At 38.9% G+C, this 22411-nt stretch overlaps 1 protein-coding gene across 2 annotated transcripts; it reads right to left on the bottom strand.

The window, feature by feature from the left end:
• Positions 1-14846: 14846 nt before the first annotated feature.
• On the bottom strand, positions 14847-22411 carry LOC120725536 (adenylate kinase 7-like). Of its 2 annotated transcripts, none has more exons than XM_040018541.1 (18): positions 22184-22411; positions 21948-22097; positions 21215-21329; positions 20884-20978; positions 20697-20807; positions 20466-20549; positions 20293-20381; positions 20110-20200; positions 19353-19430; positions 18773-18922; positions 17884-18012; positions 17565-17670; positions 17129-17257; positions 16960-17043; positions 16676-16873; positions 16098-16306; positions 15839-15994; positions 14847-15747 (listed from the first exon to the last, which is right to left on the bottom strand). In XM_040018541.1, exons 1-18 carry the CDS (start codon positions 22259-22261, stop codon positions 15718-15720), a joined length of 2082 nt encoding a protein of 693 aa, XP_039874475.1. In that variant the 5' UTR covers positions 22262-22411; the 3' UTR covers positions 14847-15717. The 2 variants fall into 2 exon arrangements, with proteins under 2 accessions (XP_039874475.1, XP_039874474.1); XM_040018540.1 differs by having other exon boundaries at positions 14848-15747; positions 15839-15997; positions 22184-22410.

Raw genomic sequence — 22411 nt, 5'->3', positions numbered from 1 at the left:
GCTACTTATAGTTTATCTAGTAGATGTAGAAAAGTTTTGATTCACTTGAAAGTTGTATATATTTTTTTCAGATTACAACACTCAGTGACGCTGTAACATAAATAAGGAGCTGTCTGCTATGAGAAAATGTTCAGACCAAGGCATGTTGTGCTTACTGACCAGTATAAATCAACCCACCAGATTTGCTTTCACTTCAGAGTGAATTAAACTTCACTTTACAGAGTAAAAGCTCCAACTTCAAAAATTTCCTGAAAATCATTAATGGGGGGATGTAACACTTCTTCCCTCCCTCCACACCACAACTGTCTGGTGATAAAGAAGGTTCAGTAGTCGTAAAAGGCTGTATGTGGGCAACAGTTTATTACCAAAAACCCACAGGACCAATGTGTTCTGCTGATTGTGATGTGATGTCATGCCTGCACATGGCTGAACTGTGCAATGTAGAAAAAAAGCCCTGAACATCTGTAATTCACATTACAGGGTTAGGGTTAGTTGTCTTTTCAGCCCTCTTTGCCCTCCCATTTCTCAGGTGATATATTGCAGCCATAAGTAATTCTTTAATGGCCATGTTTAATTTAAACATGCTTACCTTTTTATTAAGATTGGCACCTCAAGCAGTGAAACTATTTACCTCTGTAAGTATAAAAGCTTTATAAATTAGATAACTTACTTTTCAATCTTCACTTGTCTCTTTAAGATAAAATTCTCCATTAAGAAGTCTGTTTGAGGGGTGGGGCGGGTCTTTTAGCTTTCTGTCTGTATGACAACTCTGGTTGTGTAATTTTAAGCATATTGACATTAAACCTGCCAGAAGTGGGAGGTAGCATACAGAGACATTACCTAACCTTCGTCAACACACACATACATGCACGCACATATACCACAAAATTTGAGACGTTAGCTAACTGTTGATTTGACAGGCCCCCAAAGAATTCATTACATAGACAGCTGTAAAAACACTCTGCTTTTCCCTGTGGCTCAGGTAACTCATACTATGTTTGTGTGTGTGAGAGAGAGGACAGATATCACACCTGCTGCAATGTGTGATTAACAAGTCACTGTTAAATAAACACATACTGGCTTACACTTGGAAAACACACACACACACACACACACACACACACACACACACACACACACACAAAATCGTCAACAGTGATGTGGTAAAGACATTTTGAGGCAAGTTAGAGGCCCAGTTAGAGTGGTTTCACCTCAGCTCCTTCACATCCACCCAGTGTACAGTTCTCTTTATTGCCTCAGATGTCCACCAACACACTTGACTGCCAGAAACCCGACAGTGCCTACTAGCCCAAAAACATGCATTGCGTTGACTGATGTGATTTGTTGTTTTGTTGCCCAAATACAAACAATTGCTAAGAAATTGAAGTTACATCTATACTTCCTCCATCCCTGTAGAATATACAATATATATTTTAATTATTTGTCAGAAGGTTCAATAGACACAATCCCAGGACAGGAACAAACTCCACCCAACAACTCAGCAGGCATGCCCAGGTGTCCACACCCTAAGAAACAAAAGGAAAAAACCCACAGCCATCCTCTGGTGGGAGGAGTCACACATAAACACTGATAATAACACTCATGTTTGAAAAAAGCTGAGATTTATCTGGTCATAATTTCATGGTTCAGGCTTTAAAAGGGTTAAACTCTGACTTTAGGAGAATTCACAGAAATGTTCTATGTTCACATAATTTATATTAAAACACCATATATGTGTATATACATATTTCATGTATCCACACACACACAAATATATACATATATAAATACAAATACATATATATATGTGTGTAGATAGATAGATAGATAGATAGATAGATAGATAGATAGATAGATAGACAGATAGACAGACATATATGTGTGTGTGTGAAATATGGAACTGCAATACAGTTGTTAAATACACTATGGTTACATTAAGGTAAGATTCACCAAGTGAATCACCATGTAAAGACTAAGGAGAAAACTGGAAAGGTCTGTGACACAACTTCTGCCAAGTTTCAAGGCTCAGAGGCTCAAGATGAGAGATGGACTCAAACAAAGATTCAACCAAAGACTCAGGAAGTGATAAGCAAAGAACTTTATTTAACAGTGATGAAGTGCACAAGGTAAACAGAGCTAAAGCTATGAACTGAGCACGAACTATGAACATGAACTAGAAACTCATAGCCAAGAGGGAAGGGGCAAATAACATGAACTGCAAGGGGACACTATGACGGCTGGGTGCGGGAACTTGACGAGGGAAAATGTGACAGGCCAAGGCATTGTCTGGAGGTGGAGAGAAGTAGGAGGGGAAGCCGAGAGACAGAGGTCTGGGTGAGTCCAAAATTCCAAGCAGTAGAATAGGGAGGCAGGCAGGTGAGAGTGGTGCGTAACAGAGAGGTTTTACCAGCAGCAGCAGCATGAATGAGACCAGCGTCCAGGCAAGCAAGGCCATGGCATGGTTGCAATGATGGCTTCCGTGAACCGACTACAAGACAGGAAAGCAAGGTAAGTACAAATTCTGTGATTAGCAGGGTTTGGCGAGCGGTCACACACTAACATGCATTAGCTGACATTCTGGTGGAGACTGGTTGAGAATATTGTTGGCCTGATTTCCATCAGGTGGGATTCCCAGGAGGAGCCATGATGGCTCCGCCCAGAGGAGGAGAGCAGAGACTGTGGAAATGTACTGTGACTCACCCACAACCATGACACCAAGATTGTTACTATACAGCTAAATGTATATCTGCATTGCTGTGCCTGGAAGAGGCAACACTTGAACGAAAGAACCATGAAGGAGACTGTGACTATTATGAAGTGCCACCTCTGCTCTAAAGATAACCTTATAAAGTTTAATCCTGCATTTTCTACAACTAAATGTTTCACTCCAATATTTGCAACTTATCAAATACATAAACACACCCATATTTGAACATGTAATTCCTAGAAGACAGTGTTTACAGAGAAATCTTTGTGATGGTGATGTTTCTTTATTTATGGCTATCTGTTAACTTTGTTTAAGGTCTCTTTAGTTTGTAAATGTATGTTTATTAGATGGAAGGAAAGTAATGATATATTGGATTGATTATCATGGTATAGTTATGTAAATAATTATAAATAATTATGTAGTAATGATAAAGAAATGAACAAAGAACTCACTCGAAAACACAGACTTCAATTTTCATGTTACACACCTGTTTACCTTGAACATTCGCCCAGCTCTTAATCCGCTTTCTAAGACTTTTACTCCCCCGGAGGAAAAATGGCTCGACTAAAAATTCAGCTTCCTGCAGACACCCTCAAGTCAAGTTATTTCAATAAGTAACCTTACATTTAATCCAGAAATGAAATTAAAGTATTATAAGTTTGTTTGCTCTGCATAGCTGCAAAGGAACATGATTTTCCCCCCATTTTTTTTATTATAACCATGTGTTTTTATGAAGTTTTAAGAGAAGCTGCAGCCAAATAAGGAGGATTAGTCTGCAGCGACCAGCTGGAGAACATTTGGAGAACATTTTTGTCTGCATTTTATTTTTTGACACGCTGATGTTCCAGTGAACTTGCTGTCTGTTGTCAAGGTCTGTTTATGACAGTTGCAATGTAAACTTTCTTCTCATTGAAGTACTGGTAAAAAATACCGATGAATTGTTCCTCAGAAGTGTAAATCAGGGCATTACACAATTTTATGTGGTTTCATATAAATAAAAGAATCTTATGAACAACTCCAGAAATATGTTTAAGAGTGGGCCAAAGTTTTTTTGCCATTAAGTTGAAAATTGGTACATTTTTGTCTCTAGCTTTGATTCAGTTCTGGTTTATTTATATAGCACCAAATCACAACAACAGCTGTCTCATGGTGCTTTACGTGCAAAGTAAAGGCCCTACACTATTCAGGAGAAAATCTTAACAAGACAGCAGCAACATGATGGTGGCTTGTTGTGGATTGGTGGGTTTTCTCGCTTTGCCTTTTCTCATTGGGTAAAACAGGCCTTATTCTGTCCTTTCCCCATATGGCTGACAGCTGTGAGGATGAGTCCTAAAAGTTTCACAACAATAAAAAAAAAAACCCAGCCATTTGTTTATAAAGTCAAAAAGAAAGAGATTCCTTCTGACTTTGTTATATCACTAGATCATAACACCAGTATAATTTTACTTTTACCACACGAAACAAGATAATGTCCAGTCTGCACATGTAGTGTTTTTGGATCAATGACAAGGTCATCTCTTTGCTCAGAATTCAACTAAACATCCAGTCTTTCACATCTGCTCCACATTTTAGGATAGGAAGTGTTATTGGGCTTTATGGGGAGCGATATCTGGGTATCATCTGTGCAAAAGGGAAAAGCAAAACCCCTTCTGCATATGATGACACTACAGGGATGCTTAAAATGTGCTTCCTACCTTAAACAAGGTCTGTTTCTTTAAAAACTGAGCCCAGCACATGACCTTGTACAGACACACAACCAGACCCTTGGTTAACCCTCGTTCAGTGTTTTGGGAGGAGATGGAATATAAAATTAAAGCCCTCGCCTCATTTCCCTCTCTGTGTTTATAATAACAGAAACCCAGCTGCTTTGAATGGACACTGGTGTTTTCAGACTCTAGACTCTGCTGTCTCTGCTGTCTTTCCGTCGCACACTCATTTCAAGTGACGCTCAGCCTGCCTGATTTAGCACAGCCATCCTGACAGGAGGAAATGGGCTGGCCGTTACACATTTAAATAAACTCTATGCTGCTATACATCTTCCTTCACTACAAAAACGCAAACACAACAAAAATAAAAACAAGCACACATATGGGGAATAAAGAAGAGAGGAAAACTGGATCTATGCAGCCTTCATAATTCACTCAGAATAATGTGATGTGTTGAGTCTTTCAGAGATATGCATCCCATGTCATCAGCTGCTTTTGTTCATGTAGGGACGTAATCATGTCATAGACAAACCTCAGTGATCCCAAAGACTTCACCACTGACAATAAAGTCGACAGTTTTTGATTTTCTTCCTCTGTTTTAAAATTCAGAGTTAGGAGCTCTTTGAGTTGTCACTAAAAGTGCTATATACATGACGACCGCATACCTAATATTGTGTTGGTTCCCCTTTTTGCTGCACAAATGGCCCTGAACTGTTGAAGCGTGAACTCCAGCAGACCTCTGTAGGTGTGCCGATGTATCTGGAGTCAAGATGTTAGCAATCCTTTAGCTCCTGTATGTTGCAAGTGGGGCCTGGAGTGAGTTTGCAAAGCACAAAAATATGAAAGAATGGTCGGGTCCACAAAATAAATCTCAGAGTGAAACGTTAAAACTGCTTCTATAGTTTAAACTTGAAATATAATCAAATGTAGCAATTAAAGCTGTAAAGCTGTGTAGCTACCAATGTGTGGTCCTTTGCTTGCGAAAACCGCTGCTTATGTTTGTGTGTAGTCACGTGTACAATCTATAGCAGAACCATATGGCAATGTTGATAATAAATAGTTGTAAACGGCACTTTGAGTTAAGAGTTTGGGCGACACAGTGAAATAGTGAAATGTGACAAACAAAACTGGTCCCGCATGTCATCATAGGTAATCGTTTCCATAGGGAGGATATGAAGCGCAACCTATAAATGTGACAGAGCCTCAAATGTCGAAGGAAAGGTTGTAAGACTGTGGGTTTGAGGGAGCCTGGGTTCCCCACGGAATCACAGTTAAATATAGGTAGGTGTGTGTGTGTGTGTGTGTGTGTGTGGGGGGGGGGGGGGGGGGTTATAAAGTTATTGCCTGAAAAACGCAACATTTAGTGGAGTCATTCCACTACATTTTTAACTGCTCAAGGTATTTATAGCCAGGTGACTGTTTTACTCTCCACGATTCTGGATTCCCATTGAAAATCCACTTTACTGAATGGCCAATGGAAATCTGATTCTCCACCATTTTTTCTGTATTGGATCACAGGTCACATGTTCCTTTTTTGTATTCAAACATCCTCATTTTGGTCATCCAGAGAGAGAGAGACCATCGCAGAAGGTAGCTGCTCAGATATTTTTTCCCTGGGATTATGAGCTGCTTATTCCGAGGTGGATGGGAGTTAAACTGGATATTTACTGTACTTGAAATTTAAACTGATGCTCCAAGATGATTAAAGAAGTGTTGGCTGCTACTAAGGAGATGAGTGATTCCCATTTTTGCACCCTGTGTTGAAGGTGCAAGTGTTAAGTAGCTGATATGAATACACAGGAAATATTTTGGGGATGAAACAAGCATACAGAAACATTTGCTTATCCATTAACTGAGGAGTCTGCTGATAAAATCTCTACCAAAACAAACAAACACGAAATAAATTAAAATTTAAAAAAAAAGCAAAACAAATTTTATGATTTTTTTTTGTGTTTTTGTGTTATGTGTTGAGCACTCAAGAAATAAGAAACATCCAGTTTGCAAAAGGAAACAAATTAACGATTAACGTTCAAGATTTCCACATGGTTTAACTTGTTTAGCATATTTATTTATATCAAAGCATTTTGTTTGACAATGAATGTAATAAACGGGGTGATAACGCAACATATCACCCACTTTTACGGTAAATATCCACATAATCATAAACATCTAGTGCAGAGGAACACACAAATAAAAGAGCTGACAGATGAAGCAGCAGGACTCCACATGCTCAAAAGATGGGGGCGAGTAAAACCTTCTGAATCACACGATATGAATTAGCTGCACGTTCAAAGTCTTATCTGATCATAAGTGTGAGGACAACAGTCATCTAAATTTAAAGAGCAACTGCAGTGAAGTGATCTATTTAAAGCAAGATTATTTTTGAAATGCTAAATTATAACAATCATGCAGTTGGTGGCTTCTTGTTTAAAAAGTTTTGAAAGGGTCCAGATGGTGGAGAAATTTTCCAGAAGTGGCTGACCTTGGGCAGACTTTCAGGACTTGTGTCAAAAACAAAAAACAAAAATGGGTCATAGAGATCTACTTTCTTTGTTACAGGACTATTAAGGTGGGTTTCACAGCCCCTTCTTGTCTGGATTAGATGGTGCTAAAAGCCAGCAGATTAAACACCTTTAACTTTATGATTTCATGATCAAGAGAAACTTCATAAAGGTATAAGAAACCTTTCTTCTGTGTGTAGCTTTAATTCTAGCAAAACAACTGCAGTAACTGTTTATGGTAGGCTAAAGTTTAAGGTGTTAAGGTGCAGTTTTATATATAGTCCCAAAATGTGTTAACCTGTTGGAAGCAAACATCAGAAGATGCAATTTCCGGAACTATATTCAGGTAGTCTGGTGTTGGCGCAATGTTAGTGCTATGGGGTGTGCCATGGATCCATGCTTTCATAATTACACTAAATGCTGACTTTAACATCCAAGGGTTTCAGAATGAATCAAGACTCATCAGAGCAGCCGATGTTTTATTCCAATCTTCTATCGGCCTGTGTGAATTGTAGTCTCAGTTTCCTGTTCTCAGCTAACAGGAGTGGCACAGTGGTCTTCTGCTGCTTTAGCCCATTTGCTTCAAGGTTCAATAACGTGGATTTAGAGATGCTCTTCTGTATCTTCTATACGGTGGTTGTAACAAGTGGCTATTTGAGTTGCTGTTGCCTTGCTATCAGCTCGAAGGAGTCTGGCTATTCTCTTCTGATCTCACATCAACATCATATTCATCCGGAAAACTGTTACTGAAAATATCCAGTATTTTCTGTTTTTTGTGTTGTTCTCTATAAACTCAGGAGATGGTTTTGCGGGAAGATCTCAGTAGATCAACAGTTTTTCTGGCACCATGCCACATTTAAAGTTACTTAAATCACCTTTCTCCTTTATTTTGATGCTCAGTTTGAAATTCAGCGGGTTGTCTCAGTGTTGCTTTGTGACTATCTGATTAGATGTTTGACATTGAACGGAATAAAAGTATGCCATAAAGTGGCTGCTGAGTGCAGCTTCACAAGTTTTTTTTTTAGCAAAATTTAAGACTTTAACATCTTCTTTGTGGCATTGCTGATGCAATATCTGTAATATCTGAAGACCTCTTTTTACTGCTTATATAAAACCTGCATGAGTTCATGTTGTAAGATCTGTAATCAATCATCTGCTTGCTTGCTTGTTTGGCTTTTAGTCTATTCTTTACATCATGTCCACTTTCCCACACTGTCAAATAAGTGTTGACAACATCAACTTTGTGCCCGACATCTTCAAACAGTCAGCCTCCACTCTGCGTACTTTAAATTTCCCTGCTCATCTGTCATTCTGTCCTGCAGACTGCTTTATGCAACCTTCATCCTCCCATTCCAGAAATCTTATGAAGAAGTTAATTTGCGTGTTTAATGCTTGAGATCATTGTTTGTATGTTAACATTTGTTTGCAGTTCTACTACATATGCTCTGTAAGGATTCTGTCCCAGACTAGTTTAAGGACTCAAAGTATTTGTCTCATTCTGTTCCACAATATTGTGTCCCCCTCTCAGACACTTACATCGGATTACAGTAATAGTTAGTGTTGCTGGGTTACAGACCTCTAATCTAACTTGATGTGGCAAAAACATAATTTGGAAAACTAGCGAAACCACATCTTCAGCAGGAACACACAGACATCGTTTTGGTTAAAACAAATGACGTCTGACCTCTTAGACCCTGCCCCTATGGTTGGCTGGTTTGCATGCACAGTAAAGCATGTCTGTATGTACACACATGGACACAGACGCACACGCACTGCCACGGACTGGGCTGCAACGTCAGTTTCATTGTCCAAGAAAAGCAAGCACTGCTTTTAAACACAAAGTGTGTGTGTGTGTGTGTGTGTGTGTGTGTGTGTGTGTGTGTGTGTGTGTGTGTGTGTGGCTGATACATGGCAGTGGAATGATTTATTCCTTAAAGTGTGAAGACAAGATATGCAAGATTACATGTGACATCTATGGCATGTTTTTCTGTGTTATCACAATGACAAATACAGAAATGGTTCACTACACTTCCCCATCCAGTTAGAGCCATGGGTATAAAGGTGTGTGTGTGGTCCCCGTCTAACATGTTCAACCACCAGCAGATGTTAGGGTGACCACTACGGGGGTGGCATGCTATTTCCACTGCATGCGTGTGTGCGTGACCTGTACAAGGGGTGGTAGAGGTTGTTGTGACTGGAAGCCCAGCAGATAAAACAACACAGCTGAGACCACCACAGCCCTCACACTGACTCTTCTCTAACCCTCACCCCAACCCTAAACTGAGTCTCAACAACAAGATTAATACAAGCACACACACACACACACTGGGACACACAAGCTGTGTGCAGACTACTCGGCACCATGGGTAATTTTACGGTTTTACACGGATGAATATATTCAGTCTTTTCTGCCTCTCATTTGCTGTAGGTGAAAAATGGATTGCAGAATGGAGAAAATGACAACATATTTCCTATACACTGGAATTTAAACACACACTCACAAACACACACACATTGACACACACACACACACGCAGTTGTTGTGTGGCTCAGCACCTAAAATGACCCGTATAAGATAAGCAGGGGAATTTAACTACATCTGAAAAGTGATAGAAGTGGAAAGGTGTTGTGTGCTATGTGTATTTATACTGCATAATGCAGTTATTATCTGAACTTTATGCTCATAGTCTTCAGATAATAAACAGGGCATGTAAACGGTACTATCGTCCAAGCAGCGAAACACAAAACAACATGACCCCCACCTGTCTCTGTAGCCCGGCTAAGTATTTCATTCGTTTGCATGCTCTCCTCATGTTTGCGTGGATCTGGTACTCTGGGTAATTCGGCTTCCTCCCACAGCCCAAAGACATAGGAACTAGGAAGTGAAGTTTCCAAATTACCCAGCAAGCATTTCTACATTGAGCAACAGCCAGTTGACCGTCTGTTCCCGACATTTAGTCTTGGCTAAAAAAAGAGTTATTAACTGAAAGTCATGCCAGCATTAAAAATGCAGCCTCAATGTCTGCTGGATGTCCTCAGTGGAAAGTTTCTGTTCGAAAATTCAATCAAAATGAAACGAACAAAGCATTCTAGCTTCTGAGAAGAGTAACAAACTCATGAGAAGCACTCCTGCTTTTACGTGCATTTCTTAGCTCGACAGTGTGAAGACACAGTTAGCACAATAAATATTACCACGCAGTAAATGAGACACAATACCATCAGATACACTGTGGATAGATGCAATTTGAACACAGGTGTTGTTTATATCTATCAAACAGACATCTAGGTTATGAATATCTATATTCAATTTCTTTATCACAATAATCTAATTGATATTTTTTGCTTTTGTTAGAAATGCTCTGACATGTCCATCTACAGTTCAGTGTTATACCACAGCCAGTTTTGATCTGAGAAATAGTAACACTGTTTCCATCTGTTATGTGTGGATTTATGGATCCAGGTTCACACTCACTCCAGATGTATTGTCTGGGACTGTAGCCCTCGTCTGTTTGTGAAATTACTTAAAAAACAACAATGACCTTCCTGGTAACGTAATGGTGATGATGTATGTATGTATGGAATGACATATGTAAGACCATATGTGTTTTAAAAAGTAAAGTCATTTTTAAATTTATTATATTTTAATAATATTCAGTTATATTATTATGGTAGCTGGGTGAATGAATGGATTCCAACGGTAAAAAAAAAAGGAGGGGGAAAGAAAAAATAGAGGGGTACCCAAAGGAAGGTGGAGAAAAGGGGGTAGCAGGTTAAGAGGGCAGGCCTGTTATGGTCTGTTTTAAGATGGGAGGGGTGATGCGATTCCTCTATTTGGAAATGGAGGTGGATGTTGTACTTGGAAAATAAAAGAGGAGGTTCTGATGGAGGCTGGATGTTTGGGGTGGTTGAATCATACGTGCAGTGAAAAGGCTGCACAATGGTATTATTAGTTTTGTAACCAACAGTGACTTGGACATTGCTTTGCATGAGATGCGTTACTGATAAAATCCCCCAGTACGAACTTAATTACATCTACATCCAGGAAAAAAGAAGAGAAAAACACGATGACGTAAAATCAGGAAGCACCGAGAGGAAAACTGCACTCAAAATAAAGATGAAATAAATGAAACAAGTAATTTAAAAAAGGTCGAGGGAAGAGGATTTTCTTTCCATTTTAAGTCCTCTGTATTTCATCTGCTTGAGCTGACGCCCTTCATCACAGAATGAAACCTTTCTTCCCTGTCTGCTGCTTGTTCAGGTGAAAGTTCTCACTATTCCTGGCACCCAGGATTAAAGGCTTTCCACTGGAGAGCAGCCATTATCGTGGACCAGACACTGACCTCTGGCTGTTACTGCTGAGGAGTTTCACAAGTGAACACTCAACTCTTTGATTTAGTTTTTATGAATGTTTAGATGTGCAATATGACTCTCAGTTTTACTATCAAATCAAAGGTGGAAAATTAATTAGACCATGAGTTGCCTCCATATTTTTTGTGTCTGTGGTTTTGAATTGATACTTATGGAAGGATTTGAACTGTAAACTGTTGTTCATATTTGTTAACTGCGTGCATGAATACAGGGGAGAGCTTAACTAGCAGTTCATAAATAAATGACTACTACTCTTTTTTCTCAGGACTTGCGTAACTAACAGTAGGTCAGTCACCCTGAGGACAAAATCCAATGGAATAACACCACCAGATGAAAAGGTCTTCACAAACCTTCTTTCTATGATCTTGAACCGTCCATGAAGTTACACAGATGAATCCTTTCCGTCAGCTTAAGTATCAAAAGTGATTTCTGAGTGGACTTTACAGAAAAAGGGGGATTCCCAACAAAGAGGAGAGCGCAATTGCATAACCCCGGTTCAACACCTTTTTCCTTACATGCAACAGAGCAGGTGAGAAGTTTTAGTACAACAGCAGTTGGACAAGCTCATGTGCTGGCTTTCAGAAACAAATACTACAGTTGTTTACAACAAATTCCCAGCATTCCTTTTGACTTTCTGGAATGCCAGATGGGTGAAATTAAACTAAATTGATATCTGGCAAATGTAAACAAGTGGTGCATGTTAACACTATGAGAATCATTCACATTAAGTTCCTTTAAAAAATAAAACTTTTACCAAAACTGCAAAAAAGTACATAGTTAAAAAAAGAAAATAGCCTTTAATAGGTGGGATAATACAATCCTTTCCCAGCAGTAAAATACTGGAAACGAGGGAGGAGCTGGCTGAATTTTGGGGCCAGTAAAAGCTAAACCATGCACACATCTACACTGACATGAATTATGGGAACTATGGGAGTTTGGCAGGAGATTGCTCAATAAATATGAAATTAAATATCGGTGACAGAGCTGGACCTGCTCTCTGCAGGGGAAATCTGTTTTAATTTGCTTCTGCCAGACCAGTCGGGCTCTCACAGTGTGACTGCCAACACTTACTGTGGCTGATTGAGACGAACCTTTCACCTCCTGCTAATTATACCCTTCCTCACCAGTATTTTACTCCTCTACACTCCATCTCTTCCACACATGCAAGGACATTGCCATCAAATTGAGAAGTTTGGTAGATCTCCTATTATTCTGATGTGATTTACATGCTAAAATTGAATTATTATTGAAGGAAAATCCCAAAATTAAAGAATGGTTTATACAGCAGACACACCTTTTGGGCACAGATCAGTCTAAATGCATGTGATTTTATCATTTATTACCTAAAGTGGTAAATAGTTCCCTCAACAGGAAGGTTAACCAAATCTCAGGAAGCTAAATGTGAATCAGAGACTATGTATGTGTATAGGATAATATGGAACACACTGTTAATGCTGTGAGACAGCCTTAAAGGGACATGTGATGACATATGATGTGATGCGTGTCGTTTTATGTCATGTTCCTGTAAAAATGAAACGAGTCTTTGAAAAGCCTTCCACCACCTTTACCCCAGTAGTTTCTCAGTATTTCTTGTAATTGCATCTAATTTACTTTATGCTGTCGTACAAATTCTACTGAAATCTGAACATCTTGGGACTTTGAGGTGAATTATTTGTGTATAGCTAAGGCAGCAAAAGACGGTGATGGGTTATTTGACCTGAATTTGACCCATGATGACAGCCTTCCATGCTTTCTTCATAGCCAGAGGAGAAAAGCCAGGCATCAGAAACACCTCAATAATATAGTGTTGTCTTTTAAAAACTAGAGCCAACCAAAATGTGGAACAATATATCAATATGTGGCACAAGGGCTGAGGGAAAGAAATGCTGCCCTAGAAGGTGGTTGAAACCACACCAATTTAAAAGGAGGGTTGATATTACTTGCAACGCAAAGTAATATCTAGCAGCCTGTCAGAAAAAACCGAGATACACAGAAAAACAGGAAGTGATAAATCCAAATTTGAGCATTTTTGGTTCAAGTCACTGCAAGTATGTACAAAGGAGGTCAGGTGAAAGGTACAACAGTGTTTATGGCCATCTGTAAAACACGGTGGAGGCTCTGTAATGGTTTACAGCCACATTTCAGTCAGTTGTGGAACTTGTTAAAACTGATGAAATTATGAATGCAGAAAAAATACATGAAGATTTTCATGCACCAAGCAATGCCATCTGGAAAGCATCTGATTGACTTCACTTTCAAAGAAATGTGGGGTGTGTTATTTCTGTGTTACCTTACAGCCAGTCCAGGTTGAATCTTGCGACTGCGTTAAGCAGTTTGTTTGTTTTTTCCAAATAACTGATAATACTTGTTTCATGTACAGGGCACAAGTGGTACAAAAAATGGATATATAAGTATACATATCGGTTTGGGTAAGAGGTTTGTTAGCAAACATTAATAAACTGTACTGATCCACTGCACAGACACACAATGTTTAAGCATAAACCTTTGGATGTTTTTGAAAAGCATAGCAGACACAACTTGGTTAGCTAACTGTGTGTGTGTGTTTTAACTCACCCACTAGAGGTATGAAGGGTGAAACTATCCAAAAAAGAACAATTAGTAATGTTGTAAAAAAATAGCATTTTAACGTGACTCTGGTGGGCGGCCACTACAGGAACTGAAGTTTGAGTTTGCGTAGTGTATACTTTGAAAAATTAAATCATAATAAAGAGTAAAATAAGGCTCTTTGTCACCATATCTCCACAAGCCTTGTATGTAAATTAAATATTTACACACCAAGTATTTCTTTTTGAGACTGTTTGACACCGTAACATTATTTATTACACCATATTTGCTGCCACCACCATATTTGACAGTGGGCATGGTGTGTTCAGAGTGATGTGCAGTGTTAAGTTTTCCGCCACACATAGCGTTTTGCATTTTGGCCAAAAAGTTCCATTTTAGTCTCATCTGACCAGAGCACCTTCTTCCACATGTTTGCTGTGTCCCCCACATGGCTTGTGGCAAACTGCAAACGGGACATTTGCAGGGAATCACCATGTCACCATGGGCCCCTTGGCTGCATTTCTGATCAGCACTCTCCTTGTTCAGCCTGTGAGTTTAGGTGGACGGCCTTGTCTTGGTAGGTTTACAGTTGAGCCATACTTCTTCCATTTCTGAAAGGTCACTTGAACAGTGCTCCGTGGGATGTTCAAGGCTTGGGAAACCTTTTTGTAGCCTAAGCCTGCTTTAAATTTCTCATTAACTTTATCCCTGACCTGTCTGGTGTCTAAATCCAATCGAGAATCTGTGGCAAGAAGGAATTCCAACAAAAATTGATTGATGTTTGTGGCTGTAATGTGAAAAAATGTGGAAAAGTTCAAGGGGGCCGAATACTTTTGCAAGCCACTGTATTCTCCATGGAGCATAAGTGAGCCTAGAGACAGCTCCCTCCTCAGTCACAGACTACAAAGCAGACTGCAGACTTTGCCTTTAATGACCACTACAACAGGAATGCCCCACTCTTATTTTATGACATATTTTACAAGAATATCACAACAAAGGCTTTTTCTTTGTGCAGACTAATTTATTCAGCACAGCAAGAAAGCAGAACAGCAGAACATAAACACTGTCTTGTTATTTGGAAGAATTGAGAAACACATAATTAAAAAAAAACCCAAACAGATTAACTGAAGTAACAATCTTTCCTTTCTCTGTAAAGTTTACAGAAAGACTACCTGCTCCATCTAGTGTTGAAAGAACAAATTAAAAAAAAAATGGCTGGAGTGAAGTCTCAAATTTTACTCACTGAATTTCTCCCTTGCAGTTTAATTTTATTTATTTTTATTATTAATAACTAGAAAAGCAACATCTATTTTTATTATTTTGATAAATATTAACATATGCAGAAAATACATTAGATTCCATCCCATATGAACAAGGTGTAACAATATATCAAAGAAAAATATATTTACAAAGTTCTACTTCAATACCTGCAGAGCCTTACACAGTGCTAATTCTGAATAGTACCGTGTTATCATAAAACCAGTTCCAGCATAGTTGTTCTTCCAGTAAGTGCTTACTCAGCAATAGTCTGAGCTGAGTCACCCACCAGCTGGATGCTCAGAGGGGACAGAGCTGTAATCATACTTTTACTACACCTATGAGCATGTAGTACAATTGATACTTAAGGTGTGTTAAAAATTAACTGTTAAAAGTTAATTTTACTGTCAATGCTAAATATTTATTTTTGGTGATGAGCTTTTTGTACAAGTTTTTTAATTGAATGCTGAGTTCATTTTGTAGTGTGCAGATAACACATTCTTTAACAAAATTATTTTCAAACCATTTCATCTTAATTACAATACTGTAACAGTGTAACAACATAAAAATGCTGCTCAATAGCATCGGAGCACGGCCTTCATCGGAGCAATTCTCATTCTTCTTGTCGTAAAAGATATTCCGCCTGAAAAAACAATAAAAAAAATTCAACTGCCGCATCAGCTCACTGATGTTCAACAAAGGTAATTCTGTTGGAAAGGGTTTTTTTTAAATACCAAAAAGTCAACAGGGTCCTCCGGTTTAATCTTGCTGCACTTTACCATGGCCTCAGTGAGCGAGGGCATCACATACTTCATCAGGTAGTTTCGCAGGGGAAGAGCTTGAACTTCCAGCTGCTCACTCTCTTGTCTCTTCACCTCTGATAAATTTTTCTGCTAATGATTAAATCATTTAACCTGCAGTTAGTATTTAAGAGTCATTTGCTCCTCTGCATCTTCTGGTATGAAACACTCTGATGGACACAGTGTTACTTACCCAGTCCTCATACTGAGCAGCCATCTCAGCCAGTACAGCCTCATTCCTGAGTTTCCTCTCAGCAGCCTCTGCGGACCGTTTCTGCCTCCTCTCTTCCTCTTTTTTCTGGTCCTGCTCCTCTGGACTCAAGCCATAATTCTTAGGAGGGCCCACCACCCGTGTGATCATCTTCATGATGTCTGTGTACTCTGGATCATCTGTCCTGACCTCTGGAGAAGAAGAAATCACACAAACAGAGCCACTGTAAACAGGAAAGACCTTTTTTTCGTGGGTAACTGACTGCTAATAATGGTTGCAGTTTACTTTCTACCTTTCTGTACATGTATAGGGTTACACATTGAATCTACATAATATTATACATCTGGCCCCTGACGCTGAAAAGAGCAAAAGACTAATAGAAACAGACAATATGGAGACAGAGTCGGACACTCTCACATCCACCAAACATGTTCTGAAATGTTTGACAGTTTTACTGTTCTGTTCATGGTTTATCATTTATGGGCTCTTCAGTACTCTTTGCCTCTTGTTTGTGATCAGTTTATCAGAGTGCAGTGTTGTAGTGGCTTTGCAGACAGTACCGATATGTAATGGGTGAATCTCAATCTGATCAAAGTAGTCACACACTGTTTCCTCAGCTCCACTGAGCTGTCTGTGTTTTGTCAGGCGAGGTACAAATTCATCCTGGGTGTAGCGCATTTTTTCTGCCACGTTTTCTGGAAGTCCTTGTACTCTTCTTGTCAGGAAGTCATCTGATGCATCAAGGGCAAAAACATACTCTGCAACACATGTTGGAAACAGAAGTAAGTCCATTCTGATAAGTCAGCAAAGGCTTAGACAAAGACATAACAAAGACATAAACAACCTGGAGCGATGGCCTGTTTGTAGGCTGGTGCTTTGGACATCAATGCCAAATCCTCTTTCCCAGCATCCTCATCCACATTCACATCTGAGCAACAGAAACAAGCGCTATACTTTATGAGACAAAGACTTTAAAAGATTATACAGTGACTCAAATAACTGATGAAACCTACCAGAGAAAATCATCTTCGCTTGCTCATAAGTCTTAGGGAAACCATCAAGAACAAAGCCTTGGTTCTTACATGGCTTTGAGTTTAGTTTTTCTTCCACAATTTCAAAAAGGAGACGGTCAACCAGTCGACCTGATGGAACAAAACACTAGTTTGAATAAACCACAGAAATCTGAACACAGACACACAGAATCTGAGAGTTTGGGTAAATTGAAGCCTTTCGAAACAGAGACCCCGACAAATTGTGATTTACAATGCTGTCCATCCTTCCACAAAAGCGTGTTGTTTTAGAGACTTTTCAAGTAAGTTTCAAGTAAAAGAAAAAAAAAACCTAGACTGAAAAAGACTTCAAAGAAAGATTTTTAAATAAATCAAACGTGTTTTGCAGTTTTCAGCCTCACAAGATTATCTTATTTAGGGTTATAATTCTGTTACCAACCTTGATTTTCTTTCATGCTTTTGTGAATATTCCCCAGTTGTGTCTGTGCAGTAGTCATTATCTCTTGACTGATATTTTCAGGGTTAGGTCCATTTACTATCTCCTTCTGCAGAATACAAAAGAAACATAAGAGATTTTCTTTATTTTTAAATGTCACTGGTACCACATTACAAGTCTCAAAGTACACCTGCATTAGTACATCGACTGCCTTCACAGAAAGACTTCCACAGGAGGGCAGCACATTTTCCTGTAGCTACAGGACAGCAGTGAGAGGAAAATCAACTGTCTGGTATGTATGTGCAGTTCTGCTTCCACTGACCAGTTGTGCAATCTTCTCTTCGAGGACCTCTTTGAGCTTGATTTGATGCAACCGGTAATGATGGCAGAGCTTTCCTGCAAGGGTGGTTTTCCCCACAGCTGGAGGTCCAAGCAGCAAGATTCGAATGGGCTAAACAAGAACAATTTTTAAAAAAGTCGATGATTCAGAAAAGTTTTTGTTTTTCAGAAATGATCAGCTGTCATGAAAGAACAAGCGAGAGATACAGAAACAAACACTGGATGCATTGTAGCTCAATTTTCAGTTTTCCTGCCACCAAGTGGGACACCTACATTTTGTAGGATACATACATTTTTACCTACATTTTCATACTCATTTTCTGTCTATGATTTACACACACAGTCGTATTTAACACTTGTGATTACGGCAGTGGAATGAAGAGCTAACGTTGTTGTCACACATTCCAGATAACAGTTGGGACAACTTTCAGTCTTCAATAGGTTTTTCAAAATCTCTTCAAATTGAACACATGGACTGGCATGAATCCCAAGATGAATCGATGAGCTCTTCATAATCAGTTGCTTAATTGATTATTCAGGGTCAGTGCAGTTTATTCAGAGCAATGCAGTGTCCTCATCTGCAGCTGCAGTGCCTACCATCTGATCAATTTTTTGCAGAATGACCAGATGGTATTTTTTTAAAATTCTCCACAAATCAGAACGTATGAATTACAATATAATACTATAGTAATATAATGATGTGTAATATACAAATATACTGGGGAAAAAGTGAGAAAAGTATTTTCTTTTCTATTTCAGGTTTTCTCAAAATTTATGATGACTTAAGCAAATGATGTAGCACATCCTAAAAGATGCACTAATTTGCATAAATGGATTGATGAAATTTAATTTGACAGACTTGGAACACTCACAAGCAGCTGCCAGGTGTCTTTGTATTCCTGCACAATGTTATCCATGTTTTCAACCATCCCGGCTTCGGACGTCCAGCTTAGGTTGAAAAAGTCATTTATGATAAAGGTCTCCAGGCAGAGGTTGATGCCGAGGCACTCCAGTTCCTCTGGCTGAAATAAAAAGGTGTTAAATTACCAACAGTGTGTTTGATAATAAATATTTTTCAGCAAACATCTAAATAGCACAGATGTTTACTACAAGCCAAACAAACAGCAGATAGTTGATTTGATCCATATTTACAGAAACTGGAGTTGTAACAGCAAACAGCTCGGAAAGAAAATACATTTTAAATCTCTCAACAACAGAAATTGAACGCAAACTTTTGAGTCTTTTGCTTGTGTCACAAGCTGTTATTGCAACACTTTCAGGGACTAAAGAAAACATTTACATTTGCAAGTGACAGTAATAGCAGTACTAAGCTTAGGTGAGTAGTCTGCTTAAAATACTTATATGTAGAGCTCTAGATCTTTGCACTATAGGCAGAAAAAAAATCTAAATCATCTTAAAATGAAATAAAATAAATCACATAGTTTACAGTACCTTAAACGCCTTCATGACAATCGCTTCCTGTGGTGGTAATTTCTGAATTTCTTCTGGTCCGAGCGCATGACTTATCATCTAAAGACATAAAGGTAAGAAAGAGATTGTTTTGTGTGTTTTTTCTCCTTCTTTGCCAAACGTGACTTCTGACAAAGGATCTCAGTTGGATTTTCATCACCTCAAAAGAGTATTCTTCCTATAAATACACTCACTGGACACTTTATGGGGCGCTCCTTACTAGTTATTAGATACCGTTTTACCTTCAAAGCTGCCTTAATTCTTCATGGCATAGATTCATCAAGGTGCTGGAAAAATTCCTCAGAAATTTTGACATGACATCATCACATAGTAGCTGGATCTCAAAATCCACCACCACATCTTAAAGGTGCTCTATTGGATTCTGATCGGGTGAATGGCAAGGCCATTTGAGTACACTGAAATGATGTCATCTGTCTGTCATCTTCAAGAAAAGTGTGAGATGATTTGAGCTTTGTGGCATGGTGTGTTATTTGCTGTTGCTATATATATTTTGGTGAGCCCATGTGAGTAGTTTTCCCTATAATGATGCTCGGTTTGAACTGCAGCAAGTCGGTTTGACCATGTCAGTCGCTGCCATGTGAATGCTAACATTCACATTAACAAGCAACTGAATTACTATAACTAATAAGGTGGCCAGTGAGTGTAGTTTTCAATCTACTGTTTTTCTTCATAATGAAAAGTCTAGCTGTTCTAGTTGAAATTAGAATCACAAAATCACCTGTACAATATCCTCTAAAGTGTTCCTGGAATTATCAATGGCAACAATGTACTTTGGTCTTGGTCTGAGTTGAATGATGTTCTGGATCACTCTGTAAGACAAATATATATTTAGTCCAGGTCTGTGCCATTTATCTCCAAGTATATATAGCATATGTGCAGAAGTACAGTTAAATAAACTCACCCTCCAAGGTCAGATACATGAATCGTGGGAATGTAATTTGTGCCATGTCCAAATATGGGAACTTTTGGAAACTCCATCAGCCAAGAAACCTTTTAGAAATATCAAATACATATTATTCAAGCAGTATAGACAAAGACATGCAGTGTAAAAATGTGTTAATGTGTTAATATTACCTTGAAAAAGTAATGAAAGAGGTCCTCCCCCTTTCCATACTGAAGGCCACTAGCTACAACATAACCGGCAAGTTTGGACTTTTTCTGTAAGATTGAAAAATCAGAGCACTTTTAGTTATTTTTAGATATATTTATTTTCCTGGGATCCTTATGAAATCTTGGGATGAATTGCTCCTGTTGTTGTGAAACATATTTTGGAGGATTCTGTGATTTTCAGCATCATAATCTTACCCCTTTAGCCAGGTTTAGCACAAGTTTTTCCAAACTGTGGTGTTTTCTGAATGCAGGGTGAGGCCTTCTTCTTATGAACTGTTCCTCTGATACCAGAACATCAGTTTCATCCTGAAGAGTAAGATTACACTCTCAGTCATGGAAATCTGACAAGTTCACACACTGTTTAGCTTTTCTCCAGACTCACTGGGTTTTGAGGTTTAGTCATGGCCCACGTCATTACAGTGGAGACTAAGATGAACAATTTCTGAGACTTGAAGCTCAGCATCTCATTATGAAGGGCTGTTTGTAAAAGAAGAACGGGCAGGGATGACAAACAACATCAGCATGTTATTGGAACAATGCAGTCTCTTTTAAATGTTGTCTCATGAAGATAGATAGCGATACATTTAAAATAAGCACATGAGGTACAATCTTGCAAACAGTGCCCTTTAAATGTACCCGGCCTTTAAAAATCTTTGTCTATGATTAAAAAAATCAAATCTTTCACTGGTCTTGTAGAAGTCTTACAGTCATACCTGTAAGAACCCACGTTGCTTCTTCAACCTGTTGCTGTGTGGCACTTTCTGAGATGTTGTACACCACCACATCACACTCCAGCAGGTGCTGGAGGAGCTCATCACTGCTTGGTGACTGCAAAAGGAAATTGTATACCCTATTAAACGTTCAATTGTTCTTGCTGTGTCCATAAATATATTTAAATTAAAGTTGCTTAGTCTAAAAATAATTGGTTTTAAAAATACGGCATTTAAAATTATTTGTCCTTATCAGAATCTTAACGTATGATGTTCTATAAACACACTGCCCGGAGCAGAAAAATGTCACATACTCATATTATTCATAGGACCACCGTTAGCTTTGATGACGACACACATTTGCAGGAGTATCGATTGGATAACTTTATGCAATGCCATGACATTTTTTTATACAGAGTTGCACTTATTTTTCACAAAATCTCAGTGGGGTTAAGGTCTGGACTCTGTGGTGGCCAATCCATGTGTGAAATTAATGTCTCCCAGAGCCACTCCTTTATGCCTTAAGCCCAATGAACCCTGGCGTGTATCTTGCATGTATACCTGTTTCATCAGGGAAGAAAAGCACCCATTGATGGAAAAACCTCCTCATTCAGTATATTCACATACTCAGGTGACCCAAATGTTTTTGGCATATAATGTTGCTAACCTAACCAACTGGAGCAACCCCAGATCATGACAATGTCCCACAGTCTTTCGCATTTAGCACCTCGCTCACCTCATATTTCTCCCGTAGAAAATCCCACTTTTCACCTTTAGAGGAAGGAGACACCGTACCGACGACATGAAAAGCAGGTTCACCTTCATGGGAGGCTAATGCCTCTGCTTCTTCCTCATCCTCAGAGGTCACCACGCATGAGGCTAAAAACTTTTCAGACAAGTCAGTAATATTAAAATGGACTAATGTGACCGGTTAGGCAGGAACAATAAAAACTCTCTTTTCCCTATATTTACCTTCGCGATGTGCTTGGAGGAATATCTGTCAACATCGTTGATAAAAATTCGCTTAGTTTGTTGCTTGTTGTCCCCCATTTTAAAAACTAACGCCTTGACTGATTTAAAAAGCTATATTTATTACCAGACTGTAAGTTTTACAACAGGAAATGAGAAATACGAGAAAGACAGAGAAACTTCCATCTTGCACCTAGTCTTCTTAAATGTTGCCAGGGACTCGCTACTGTT

The sequence above is a fragment of the Simochromis diagramma genome, unplaced genomic scaffold (genome assembly GCF_900408965.1).
Source record: "Simochromis diagramma unplaced genomic scaffold, fSimDia1.1 OVJJ01000802.1, whole genome shotgun sequence".
NCBI classification, from domain to species: domain Eukaryota; kingdom Metazoa; phylum Chordata; class Actinopteri; order Cichliformes; family Cichlidae; genus Simochromis; species Simochromis diagramma.
The sequence above is the reverse complement of the archived record's forward strand: the minus strand, read 5'-3'. Positions and strand labels throughout refer to the sequence as shown.

What these genes read in the sequence shown, in the direction of transcription:
- LOC120725536 (XM_040018540.1), bottom strand. Translation starts at nt 22,261, where the DNA reads ATGGGGGACAACAAGCAACAAACTAAGCGAATTTTTATCAACGATGTT. An exon ending in CATGTATCTGACCTTGGAGG is followed by an intron (nt 20,201 to 20,292) that starts GTGAGTTTATTT and finishes TTTGTCTTACAG; the next exon opens with AGTGATCCAGAACATCATTC. An exon ending in CAAACAGGCCATCGCTCCAG is followed by an intron (nt 16,874 to 16,959) that starts GTTGTTTATGTC and finishes CATGTGTTGCAG; the next exon opens with AGTATGTTTTTGCCCTTGAT.